The 14,283-nt window shown below is 36.9% G+C and overlaps 1 protein-coding gene and 1 long non-coding RNA gene across 3 annotated transcripts in view; one reads left to right on the forward strand and one right to left on the reverse strand.

Annotated features, from left to right (window-relative positions):
* gbe1b (glucan (1,4-alpha-), branching enzyme 1b) overlaps nt 1–14,283 on the forward strand; it is a 148,687-nt gene that overhangs the window by 57,453 nt on the left and 76,951 nt on the right. For both annotated transcript variants that reach the window (XM_051863507.1, XM_051863506.1), the window contains exons 8-9: nt 10,978–11,093; nt 11,633–11,760. In XM_051863507.1, coding sequence (XP_051719467.1) covers nt 10,978–11,093; nt 11,633–11,760 — 244 coding nt within the window. The remainder of the gene's footprint in view (nt 1–10,977; nt 11,094–11,632; nt 11,761–14,283) is intronic.
* The window catches only part of LOC127496005 (uncharacterized), an 84,476-nt gene that overhangs the window by 41,990 nt on the left and 28,203 nt on the right, over nt 1–14,283 (reverse strand). The window lies entirely within an intron of this gene.

The raw sequence follows: 14,283 nt of genomic DNA on the forward strand, positions 1-14,283 counted from the left end.
AAATAGCGTGAATTATGCGTGGCCTTTGTGAAAGATTTCCAGTGACAACACTGAATAAAGTCATGAGGTTCCTAAACCTGTTTCAGAAGCGGTTCCCCTGCCACGTTTCCACAGAATATTCATTCCTCATCAGAGCACGTTGCATGTTCACCCAACACCTCTCAATGAGACTTAATAAACTTTCTATTGAGACAAATGCCTGGAATTCACCAGAGGCACAGCTGGATGTCGATGGAGAATGCTAATTCAGACAGTTCTGGATAAATTCCAGAGCCCTCTTTGCAACAAAAAAATAATAAAATAAAAAATGATACGACAATGGCACTTGTCACATCATTTTATCCAGGTGTTATCCATCTCTTCCCCAATAAACATTAATCTGTGCTGCTTGTCTCTTATTGAATGAGCGAAGAAGCCGTTTTGCCAATAGGACAGGCACAGCATGTGAGATGCGTGAAATGAGGTGCCTCAACCGTCGTTTCCCACAAGGCCCGGCTGTTTGCCATCTCTCAGACTGTCAGATGCTGTCGTTTCACCGCTGCGCCTTGTGTGAAATGACCTGTCAAGGTTGTAAATTTATTTGTTCTCATGCAGGTTGACTGTAATGTTGAGGATACAGGGATTTATACCTTTCCTCTTCTTGCGATCTTCCTTACACCTGAGACTGGGTAACAATATCAGGTAGAGTAAATGCAAATAAGGTCAGAGTACCCCCGTTGAGAGATTATCTGTGGTTTTAGAGTATTCTTGTAGTGTTAATTCCTGACTGTTTGGGAACCAGAGCTTATGACAGATTTGGCATACTGTGTAGCAAGGTCATTTTATGTTTATCATCACACTTGTCTTTTTCCTGTCATTCTTTCCCCAAGGATAAATGTGGTGTTGAGGCAGATTATCAGCTATTTGGCTCTAAGGAAATGTCACATGGCTTTTTCTTTCACGCACTGAAGGGCTTGACTATCAATGCGAGCCATTTCATTGATATTCATCGTATATGTTGTCATTGAACGCTCATGGTAAATGGTAGCGATGTTGGGAAATCATGAAGGGAGACTCATAATCAAATGAAACAGCATTTTACTGTCCTTCCAGACACCCTTGAAATTGTATATAATCTGGTTAAGGAGAAAACTGGTCCATTTGTCAATTTCTAGCCATAGTGTTGTCGGTAACTGATTCCTTCACCTCAGCGTTACTCAACATGCGGGCCTCAAGCCAATTTGTGGCCTGTGTGATAATGTCAACATTGTGGCAACTGTAATTTACAGATCTGTGTTCAGCCTGTGTTAACCCAATGAAGTTGTATGTATCATATTTGATACATGGCTTTGTAAGGCCTTTCCCCAAAAAACATGTTCTACTACATGTCTTCTGCCCCCTAGTGGATTATCTATGCTCTTCAGAAAGTTGAAGTACTTTTAATGTGATTTCTGAAATGTCCACTTATCACAATGCATGTCTTTTGGTTTCTACTTAATTTTATTTATATTTTCATGTTGTACATACTATATATCAGGGCTTCTCAAAGTTCGGACTCCGGTCCGGATCCGTACCCGGAGGCAATTCAATCCGAACCCGCCTCCATTTCGTATTTAAAGAGCACTAATTGTGTGTAAGAGATTAAAAGTGTAGATTTCCTACTTTGATAAACGCATGTTAAACATGTAAATAATTTGTTTAGCTTTTTTTTATGTCTTTTTGGAGATGGTCCAAAATGAAAGCGAATGCGAGATATTTAAAGTTTTCCTGCGTGACATTGTTGTCATGACATCCAATGAGCGTATGACGTTTGACGTAATCGCAGTGAGCATTTGGATGGGTGAGGATGTCAGTTTCCAGGAAAAGAAAAGTTGATGAAGAAAATGGAGTTTTCAAAGATGATTGGACAGAGAGGTATGAATTCATTTTGCACAAAGCCATTCTGTTTGAATTGTAACGAGACAGTTGGAGTTGTGAAGAGTGGAAATGTCAAAAGGCACTACAAAACAAAACATAGACATTTTAGCCTCTTTTCCACTGTCGGGCCGAACGGTTCTTAGAATGGTAAGGAACTGTTCCAGTTGTGTTTCCACTTGAGCCTGGTACGGCATGGCACAATTACAAAAACTGTTCTCGACCCGTAATTCTCGGCATGGTTGTCTAACCGTGCTGAATCGTGACATCGCCACTCATGATTGGTCACTTGTATGTTGCCTGGCTACCAGTTTCTCTGTAGCTGGCTGCTTTATTTGAGCGATGTAAACACAGAATAATAATAAAATTAAAATAAATATCTGGTCATCCTCCATAACATGGTCGTTATTTACATCTTTGCCTACCTCTTGTTGTGTTTTGTTCATAAAAAATGCTGACACTTTAATTGTTTTGCCACTTTTGCACTTGTAATGTATTTTGAATGCAAAAGGCACTTTATTTTTTCAAAAAATTAGTGTTGATTTGTTATGCATGTTTATTAAAAACAAGTTTTGTAATAACCAATTGTTCTGGACCTTTGACATTGATGAAAATTCTGATATGGACCTTTGAATGTAGACTTTGAGAACCCTTGCTATATATTCTATATAATTTTTTTTTTATATATTTTACTTATTTTGTCAATGTTCAATAGACAAATCATATTTTTGAAAACTTCAGTGTTTTAAATGATTAGTTCACTTTAAAATGAAAATTACCCCATGATTTACTAACTAACCAGCTTCCGCCCGACCGCCTTCTGTATTCAACTTATGAAAAAAGTTGTTTCGTAAGTTGAATACAGAAGGTGTAGTACGTATCGAAAGCATTTTGAACTGCGAGAGGCATTACACTTTCTTTGTAAGTTGAATATGGAAGGTGGTCTGGTGAAAGCTAGTTATTTTACTTTATAACATGTTAAATATGGATATTTTTCTTACACAAAGACATTGCTTTGCTTCAGAAGGCCTTTATTAACCCCCTGGAGCCATGTGGAATATGTTTATGATGGATGGATGCACTTCAATCAGGTGGTTTCCGTGCACTGCCATTATAAACTTGGGAGCATCAGAGTGATTCTTAATATAACTCCCATTATATTCGTCTGAAAGAAGAAAGTCATATACACCTAGGATGGCTTGAGGGTGAGTAAATCATGGGGTAATTTTTATTTTAAAGTGAACTAATCCTTTAAGATAATATTTATGTACTATTATTCATTGTTAATTCATGTTTGTTTATGAAGTATTCATTTATATTAAATTATACAACTTAAAATCTTTAAATGTATTATATGTAAATTATTAACCAAGATTAAGTGTTATAAATTACTCGTACAGTGGGTTTGATCACATCACCAGCCAAACATGATTTGCTTGCCTCATTAATATAAAAGAACTACTTAAATTAAGTGCGGCCCTTGAGGCTAAAGGGCCCCCCCTGAGCTTTCCAAAGTTGAGTAGCCCTGCTTTACCTTCACAGACCATCTCACCTGACAGAGGCTTTTTACCCACCGCACTCCCTCCCCGTTAGATAACCTTCCCGACAGGACTTGCCCATAAGGAATAACAGCTATTCTTACGGCTTTAATGTGCAGGTGTGGCTTTGTCAAGTCTCCCCTGCTCAGGGAGGCATTACCTCAGTCCCACGATAACGCATTGTGTATTTGGCCTTTGCGACTTGTGTTGATCACAGTATAATCTATTTATCGCTCACAGCTCTGCGTGACCGCCCATGCCGCACGCTTATCAGATTACCACAGCCCCCTAGTATTGGGATAGCAAACCCTGAGTTGCAAACTCGCCATTTGCAACTTTATGAAACCGCGCCGGGGAGATCTGCATCAGCATTTTCCCCCGTGGCTTGGAAAACTACAATCTACCCCGGCGCTGATTCACTCCTCATGCAGAACCAATTGGAAACTGCTCAGTCCTGGAAGAAGCTTTGGGGGATTTGCGCCTGGCCGACGGGGACTTGTATCCATATATTTGATTTAGCATACATGAATGTTGCTGCCTAGATCAGCATAGCACTGAATACATCAAGCAAAGCACGGAATGACTCCAAATGAAGGCTGTAGCTCCTTATGTTATCAGACATCTTCACAGTTCTGCAGACTTGCATATGTGAGGAGGTTCATAAGTTATTCTGAATAGCTTCAAGTTCCAGTGTGAGTGTCAAAAGATGGTTCATTTCCATAATTTCTCATTTTCTGCTACCTGGGACTCTTGTCATTGTTGTAGAAGTTTAGAAGAGAAGAATCGAGGTTGAAGAGTTCATTCACACATTCGTGCGGTTGAATACAGTTTAAGATGTAGGATTAGTGCTAGCCGTCATTCCGGCCAGAACCGGCTGCGTCGTAAGTGTCACATTGTCCTTCTTGTGACAATAACATTAAGGATGCCGTACCACGAATCGGAGAGCTTGGCATTTATAAAACTCTCAGGGAAGAGGATGGTGTTCTTTCGCGCTCTTTAATTTGGCTTCGCACGGTTGAGGTGCTTTACCTTGTTCCGTGTGCGCTTCGCATGGTGCCAGAGGACCCCTGCGTTTGCATTTTAACAAAGTTTCTATGGCAACGTGGCCATTACTCCTAGTTGTTGAGGATGCTCAGCTGGAGGGGGCTGGTCACAAGTGCCTACACATATCATCCAAACACCAGGATACAGACATACTTTAGGGATGAGTTGATTCCATTTTCTCATCCTGATGGTTAATTTATGCTCATAGCTGCATGCCACGGGAAGCTGATTGGGATACCCGATGAGGATTCGCTACGGATTGAGCATATTGGTATTCATATATGTTTCAAACATAGATGGAGTTGCACATGTAGGTGCAGCTTTTCAAAAATACACTGAGGGGGTTTCAAAACTTTTGCGTAAATTATAGGCAGGAGTCAGGGGTTCGCAACCTTTTTGGCCTGACACACATTTTTTAGGTTCGGCAAGACACCCCAGGTGAATAGGGTAAAAAAAAAAAAACTAATAAATATCACCGTATTTCCCCAGCTGATTGATTACATTAAGAATTGCAAACATTTTATGTATTACAAGTTTTCTGAAATGTTGTGTTTATATATGCAATGAAATGTTATCTAATTAAATATTCACGAATTTGCATACATTTCTAGAACAAAAATCTGAACTTTTGCATGAAGTGAACGGGACGCATCGCTTGCTTCAGAAGGCCTTTATTAACCCCCGGAGCCGTGTGGAGTATGTTTATGATGGATGGATGTGGATGGAGGCACTTTCTTCAGCTCATACTCATTGATCCCGTTCACTGCCATTATAAAGCTCGGATGCGTCAGGATATTTATTAATATTTCTCCGATTATGTTAATCAGAAAGAAGAAAGTCATATACACTTAGGATGGCTTGAGGGTGAGTAAAGCTTGGGGTGATTTTCATTTGAAAGTGAACTAATTCTTTAAAGTTGCGCTCATATTAGCATTAAATTAAATTTCACCAAAATTCTGCGGACAAAGTTTGTGGGTTGTCAGTAGCACAGCTCACACAGAAGTCACTTTCAAACCAAGCAGCTTTTTGTTGGTCAGCTCTGCAAATTTGCATGACCAACTTGAACCTGTTACGAATCTGTGTGGGGGAATCTTTCGCCCTCATACGAAATTCCCAATCGCATGGATTCCTCTTGGAATTTCACCAGCGAAAATTTGCAGAACGGCACTCTTAAGAATAAAGGTTCTTTACTGGCATTGATGGTTCCATGAAGAACCTTTAACATCCATGGAACCTTTCCATTACACAAAATGTTTTTTATAATGGAAAAAAAAGGTTATTTAGATTTTTTTATATGTTCTTCACACTAAAAAAAGCTGTTTAAAAGCTGTTCATCGCTGCGAAAACCCTCTTTTGGAACATTTTTGTTTAAGAGTGAGTGGTAAATGTGACCACACTTTAACTAACAACACTATCTAAGAAAAAAATACATATCATCTCTACTGTTATGATCAACGTGGATTGGTATTTGGTCTTGATTAGCGATATCTGATTTGTGAATGAAAGTCTTTTGTTCATGAATTAGAATGAATCAGTCTGAGTGGTTTTCGGGTGAACAAATCACCAACTTTAAACCAAGAACCGTTTCTTTTAAACAGGCCCAATTTGCAATGATTCAAGTGAACAACTCACTAACTCATTGAACCGAGAAGTCTCTTTGCGGTCACTGTGATTTTGCCAAGACAGAGATGATCCTGGGTCAACATGCAGAGTGTTTCAAAAAGATGTTGCCATTTTAAAAAATATATTTGTTTGAAATTGGGTCCATGTTACAATTGCAACAGTTTAGTGAGTCATCAAGTTTTACTAACCGGTTTATAAAAGCTCTATGTGCCCTTCACCTGCTGAATGTCTGTTTCCACTGAAGTCACCGCTATCGTGATTCTGTTTTTAAGGTCATCCAGATTAGTCACTAATGGTGGCACAAAAACACGGTCTTTGACGTATCCACACAAGAAAAATTTGCAGGTTGTAATGTCTGGGGATCTTGGCTAACCTACAGGTTTGTTTGTAATTTTTTTGTGCAATTGTAACATGTTGCCATTTGTTTGAAATTGCTTCAATCTTTTTAAAACACCCTGTGTTTTGTTGAACCTGGAACAACATTCCTGTCCGAAAAATATTTAGTCCTATCCCTACCCATAACTTATCTCTAAAATCAGAGGGAAATGATAGGTGAATAACACAGATGTAGAAGCATCTAACTCTGGTTATAGGCCTAAACTTGACATAAACTGCAAATTTGTCCCTATAAATCTGATTGGTTGATTGTAATGTTGTTCCTGGATCAACACCGTTTTGAAAATGTCTGATTAAAATGAGCTGAGAATTGGAAGAGTACATTACTTTATAAACAAATAGCAGAAATGTTAAGAAGCGAACTGTACTAGATGTATGTCTACAACAGATTTTATGATAATTTTAACAATATTGAGGGGGAAAAGTATATTTTTACAAGTACAAATAAGTTTCAGCTGAGCGATAAATGTTATTTTTATTATAAATGCAAATTATATTTAGGTTATAAATTGCTTTTATGAGCTGAATAGTGGCTGCAACTGACAGAACAAGGAGACATGAATTTACAATAAATACTTTTATTAATAAAACCTGATATGTGATAGTGTAATTTTTAAAATGAACAGTTTGAAAGAACCGATTCATAGAAATGAGCTGATCTTCCCATCTCTAGTCTGCAAACAGACAATTCCAGCAGTTATATTCACTCACTCTATGATACCACTTTTGTCGATTATCACATTGATTTCACCTTTCACATAATGTCTTAATAATCTTGCGAAGTTGAGAACCTTTTTTTCTACTAGAAAGAAAAAAAAGGGGTTTGGGGAGTCACATTCTAGAGCAAAAATAGTCTGTGCTGCTGTATCATGAGTGTAGTTGTGATCGATGCTCGCTGCACTATCAGGAGGTTTGTTTCACTCTGTATCATGTGAAATCCTAACTCTGTCAAGGCAATACTACCGCACTTCCAGGCAGTGCTGAGTTCTCGCCATCTGGGAAGCAACACATCCCAGAATGTGATGATGTCAGCTGGATTAATTATATTGCCTGGTGCCTGAGAACCTGGAGCCACAACTCCGGTCTTCCTGAAAGTTTTGTACACAGTAACAGTAACTGCTCCTTTCATTACGATAAACTGGATGCTGGTCTTATTAAAAAAGTTTGTGATATTTCAGAAGTAACAATTTAAAACAGCGAGACTCTGTTACATATTGTATAAATTTGAGTATTGTATTTTAAGCCTGGCTTATAATAACATGCCTTTAGTAGCATATTAATATTTTTACATATAGTATTTTATGTTGTTACATTGAAAAGCCATTAAAATGATCCTTATTGATGTTCAGAGTCATTAAGGTTAATTTAATATTATACTTTGGTTTAATGCATATTTATGTTACATCAAACAGTAGTTGTTGGACCTGTGCAGTACTGTTGAAGAGCCCTGCTTTAAAATAATGTTTATTCAGAAGTCATGAGCATAAGATGTTTAATAGACCAGTAGTTCAAATTAAAATATATGAATTAATTCTTTCCCTGCGAGCGTTTTTTAAAGTTGATCATTTTCACAGAACTTTCATGGCCTCTAGAATATTTTGTTTTATGAATATCTGAACATGTAATTTAGCAAAAGAAAGAACAGAACATTAATACTAGCTTCATGAATTCTTTTTGATCAACACTTGAATGTAGGTAGGCTAAGTTTCATAAAAAAACAACATATTGAACAAAAAGTAAAAAAAAAAAAAAAAGTTTTTTGTCAAAGACTACATATCGGATTCAGAATGATGATCAAAATTTAGATAGAGTAGATCAAGTCCATCAACACGCCCAAAGCTTGCACAGTCCTGTACCTCTTCATGGGTTTAATATTTAATGTAGTAATGTTAAGCAGTTTTGATTTATTTGCTGTTTATGTTTGATGATCGCGTTAGCTTACATGTGCGTAAGCAGTAGGTGCGTTCACACCAGGGGCGTAAATTTCATCTGACAGTTGGGGGGGACAATAACAATAAAATTTCTCAAGAGCAATTTTTGAAGGGGACACAAATAATACAGTCGAAATTTTAATAAAATTTTACTTATGATATATGTAGTGTTACACAGAAGAAAACCTTACTACTACTATTATTAGTGTAGCATGGAGACTGTGCCATTATGCTCAATGTTTCTCTTTGGTTCAATGAATAAACTGAACAAAATATTCTTCTTCAAAACCATTTATTTATTGCAATATTTCTGAAGTTGTTTACAACCAAGTCACCAAAATACGATGAATACACATTGAGCAAAACCCAACACACAACAGTAAATCTATTAGCCTTATTACAGTTCACATATTCTTATCACAATGTTAACGTTAGTTGTAGTTGGTGTGGGTGACTTAGTATCCAACAAGCTATCCTAAACAAGCTAGGTAATTATAATCGCTAACATAGCGGACTCACAGAAAAAATATATCAGTTATCATCGTTTTTTTTTTTTTATGACTAATTACTCAGCATCGTCTGTATTAAAGAGAAAATAATCACTTCATCCAATGTTTTTGAATAAAATAGCCTTGACAGCTTATTTACTAGATCTCCTCTCAACTACTGTCTGAAGAACTGTTCTTTCCCGCCGGCGCTGCCAGACTTGTACACACAAGTGTGACGTGCGTGGTGGACCAAACCACTGTGAGGCAAGGGAGGGGTGAATCAAAATGTTTCTGAACTTAAAACGCCCGTTTGCGTTTGTATTGCTTTACTACTTACACAATTATTTTAAGTATATATTATGTATTTACAATACTTAGCGTGGCAAGTATTGTAAGTATTGTCCCCCCCCCCTTACTCCAGACACTGAAGACTGGAGTAAGGGGCCGTTCACATATCGCGTCTGAAAACGTGTGGAAAGCGCGGCCGCACTGCTTTCTCCTTTCCAAAGTGCTTGCGCTCCCGTGGTGTCTGTCATTGCGATGCAACCATGAACTGCGCTCTCCACGAGGAGTAGGAAGTTTCATCAAAGGATAAATTGATTTCTAGCCCTTGCATTAGCTTTACTAGTAGATATATTTATGGAGATGAGATATAAAAACCACCCTGTACAGCTATGATCAGCTGTTCGGCTGAGATTTCGATGTTTTGTTACGGAAAGGGCGAAGCTGATCGGTTGGTTCTTGTCACATGACCTGCGGTGCGCTTGCGGCATTCTGAAAAGTTGAGAATTTTTCATCTCGATGCGCCTGGAAAATGCACCGCATGCGCGTCGCGACCGTGTCGCTTCCATTATGTGCGCGACTGCCACGCAGCTACATTTGAAATAACTATCTAAATATCTAAGTGTGTAACGAAAATTAAGCTGAATAATTAAAAAACCAAAAAAGAAAGAGACAGTGATGATGGTGATGACAAGGGGAGATTTTAAAGCTATTATTGTCAAATTTTTTGGCCTTCATATGTCTTAAAATGCACATGTAGATCAGAAAAATCGAAATTTAATGTGTTATTTTAGACTTCAATCCTGGATGAATCAGCTGTTTGAACGAATGGAATGAATTTGACATTTACCGCCACCTACTGGCAGTTTTAGTTTCTTATAATTTATTATAATTTAAAAAAAAAAAAACAGTATCATATTTCAATATTAATAAAGATAAAGTTCACCCCAAAAATGAAAATTCAGTCATCATTTACTCAACCTAATGGTCCGAAAGTTTGTGTAATAAATTCTATGTTGAATCAAATAAAACATTTCTTTCTGAATCTACTTTTTGTAATGTTTATTTGATGCTTTACACAATTATGACTTCAAATAATGTTTTTGGGGTTAATTTCTCAGCCAAATTTGATGTGCGATTAATTTGCAATTAAAGGAGGAGGAAGTAGAATGGCGTCCTTTTTCTTAGTGTCTGTTTTCAATGTGAATCATCGATTTGTCTCTCTGTTGAGAATGTCTTTTGTGTTAATCGGGAACATACTCTGGGTTGGCTGAACTTACTCCCGGACGTGTTTTTGGAATAAGTATAACAAATAAAATATCATTATTCTTTTAAAAAATCATTTGAAATAATGCAAATTGATGACTTTAACAAACGCACAAACTATCGATTAACAATTCCAGATAGTTAGTTACAGTAGATGTACCAGGTCTCCTGGTGTACAGGTCTTTCCCTATGGAGAAACTGAAATACTATAAAGAGAGTTTCAGTTATGATTTTTTCCCCCCCATTTTAATTAGTCTAGTTAGTTTTGTTTCAAATAAAATGTGATTTTCGGTGATTGAGATCTGGCAGCAGCAGCTCATTTTTTCCCCTTGTTTAGCGCAGTAAATCCCCCTTATGCCAGGAAACCAATGAGAACGTGGGAAAACATATATATATATATATATATATATATATATATATATATATATATATATATATATATATACAGGTGCACAGAATGTAGTATTCATGTGAGAACTGCATAATAACTGTTTGTGTTTGTGTGTGTGTGTGTAGCTGGGAGGTCTTGCGTTTTCTCCTGTCAAACCTGCGCTGGTGGATGGAGGAGTACAGATTTGATGGATTCCGGTTCGATGGAGTCACATCTATGCTCTACCATCATCATGGGATTGGTACGTCCATGGAAAATTAAGCACTTGATGTTCTTTACTTATAATTACCATACACAACAACCTTCTCCCACTGTAAATGTCACAGGCTCTTATTGTAGAACAGGTGAAAAAGCGTTTTCTTGGAAGAGCGATCGTTCCAAGGACATTTTCAGTACACAGTGTTATATAAACTCTCATAAATAAACAGATTTAAGCAGGAAAAGCATGTGATACAGGTTCTTTCAAGCAAGAAATGAATTACACAAATAGTGTGGCAAAGGTTATCCTGCCATTTTTCTCTTTTCTTTTTGATTTTGTACCAGTGATGCTGCTAATGAATTTGGGTAGGTTTTCAAAAATTGCTTTGACCAAATCCTACTTGCTTTTAGTGAAAGATGACATTAGATTCACTTTAAAAAAAAAAAAAAAAATCATGTCGTTGCAAGTTGGTTTCTTCATAGCTCTTAAAATGAGTTTTGTGTAATTGCTAAGTAATAATCATTAAAATTTAACTGTCAGCTATGGAATCTGATTTCAACTTCATGTTCCCTGATGCTCAGGATCAGGATTTTCTGGGAATTATTCTGAATACTTTGGACTCCAAGTAGATGAGGAATCTCTTGTGTACCTCATGTTGGCAAACCATATTTTGCACACCCTCAATCAAGACTGCATCACTATTGCAGAGGTAAGCCATATGTTGTCTTCTGAAATGCACTGAACATAGAAGCTGAGCTTGAAGAGTGTATATGAAATGTTATCTGATATCAGCAATTCTTTAACTGAATTGCTCCTGTTCTTATTCTGATGCTTTGAGATGACAGTAATACTACAGTATTGTCAAAGTTCCCAACAGCCATGGCTTTTACTTAAAGCTGCAAAAATATGACCGTTTTCAAACAGGTTTCCCACACAATACCCTTATGACTTGTGAGCTCTATTGCAAATTCTGAGGTCTGCAATAGATTTGCCTGAGAAACAGACCAGCATAAAAAAATGGATGAATTATGGGTATTACAATATAATATTTGTAATATAGACTACCATTCAATAGATTAATGCTCCATTTATTTGATCAAAAATACAATAAATACAGTAATATTGTGAAATATTTTACAGTTTACTAGCTTACAAACTAATTTTTGATGGATAGAACAGTAGTCTGTATATAAATTGTTTATTTGTATTTTTAAAATGTTATTAAAAGCATAAATTAGAGGTACTAGGTTGCCATCGGGTGAATGCCACTTTACTGGAAATGAGACACTGTATTTTTAAAAAATTAAACACCATGTTTTTAAACAAAGTTAACATTAGTGCTTTTCACACTTGAAATAGTTAACCCTGGGTCATTCTAAACCCCGGGTAAACAGAATCCTGGGTTATCTTGCTTCACGTTTCACACTACTTATAATTTATCCGGGTTCAACAATTAATCCTGGGTATTCATAAGCTGATGTTTCACATTGTATATTCCTAAACACTGGGTTGAAGTTCTTATTTGCATGTTTGCGATGTCAGTGTCATTGATTGGATAAACGCAGCACGTGACCTGTTTAGATAGCTCTAGCATTGCGCATCCTGTATTGCCGACTGTACTATTGAGTTTATACTGAATGGACATTTTGGACTATAAAGCTAAGAATAAAACGGTCTCTTGTTTTCTCAAATTGCTAACCCGCTTCTAAATTACAAGTGTGAAATGATCCTTTACCTGGGGTTAAAAGCGGTGTTTAGAATGACGATAACCTGGGGTAAAGCACAGTGTAAAAAGCCCTAGTGGCTTTATATATGTGCAGACATTTGCATGTGTCATTATATAATTAAAGGGTTAGTTCACCCAAAAATGAAAATTGCTCACCCTCATGCCGTTCCACACCCGTAAGACCTTCGTTCATCTTCGGAACACAAATTAAGATATTTTTGATAAAATCCGATGGCTCAGTGAGGCCTCCATTGACAGCAAGTTAATTTCCTTTTTCAATGCCCAGAAAGCTACTAAAAACATTTAAAACAGTTCATTTGGTTTAACCTTAATGTTATGAAGTGACAAGAATACTTTTTGTGCGCCAAAAAAACAAAATAACGAATGGAGGATTTCAAAACACTGCTTCATGAAGCTTTGAAGCTTTACAAATCTTTTGTTTCGAATCAGTGGTTCGGAGCGCCAAAGTCATGTGATTTCAGTAAACGAGGCTTCGTTACATCATAAGTCTTTCGAAATTCCGTGGTTCATGTGACTTTGGCAGTTTGATACGTGCTCCGAACCACTGATTAAAAAAAAAAAAAAAGATTCGTAAAGCTTCAAAGCTTTATGAAGCAGTGCTTTGAAATCAGCCATCAATAGATATTGTTGAATAAAGTCATTATTTTGTTTTGTTTTTTGGCACACAAAAAGTATTCTCATCGCTTTATAATATTAATATTAAGGTTGAACCACTGTAGTCTGTTTTAAATATGTCTTTAGTACCTTTCGGGCGTTTGAAAGTGTTAATTATCTTGCTGTCAATGGAGGCCTCACTGAGCCATCGGACTTTATCAAAAATATCTTCATTTGTGTTCTGAAGAAGAACGAAGGTCTTACGGGTGTGGAACGACATGAGGGTGAGTAATTAATGACAGAATTTTTATTTTTGGGTGAACTAACCCTTTAAATATGCAGAAGCACAAATGAGATCTGAAGATTATCAGTGAATAACAATTTACATTTTTATGTGAACTCTTCCTTTAAGTAGAAAGGTGTCTCTCTTGCTGTACTGGTTACTCTGTTCAGAATATGCGGCGGTATCATCCGAAATGACCACAATACCTTTAGTCATGGCTCGATAACCTTAATCTTGTCAACAGCGACACTGTATCCCAACTCCACAAAGACAGAATTAACCTTCAGAGTCAACGGGACACAGTGCATTAAATTAGCACTCAGTGGCTCTGTCTAAAGCCATGATTAATGAGACCACTTACTTTTTACTTACTTTGTTCTGTGTTTTGTAATTAGTGGACAGTGCCCACCAGAGATATCATCTAATTCTCTTTTATGAGCTCCATTGATAGAGCTGGACTGTGAATATTAAAGTTTGCTTACATTGCAGGAAACAATTAAATAGCATAAAAACAGAATACAAATATAACAAAAACTAGGACCACAGTGCTGAAAGCTACTTTTCGCATTCAGCGTTTAATTCAATTTTGCACAGCACTGCATATTATG

This window comes from Ctenopharyngodon idella, chromosome 15, assembly GCF_019924925.1.
Source record: "Ctenopharyngodon idella isolate HZGC_01 chromosome 15, HZGC01, whole genome shotgun sequence".
Lineage (NCBI taxonomy): Eukaryota > Metazoa > Chordata > Actinopteri > Cypriniformes > Xenocyprididae > Ctenopharyngodon > Ctenopharyngodon idella.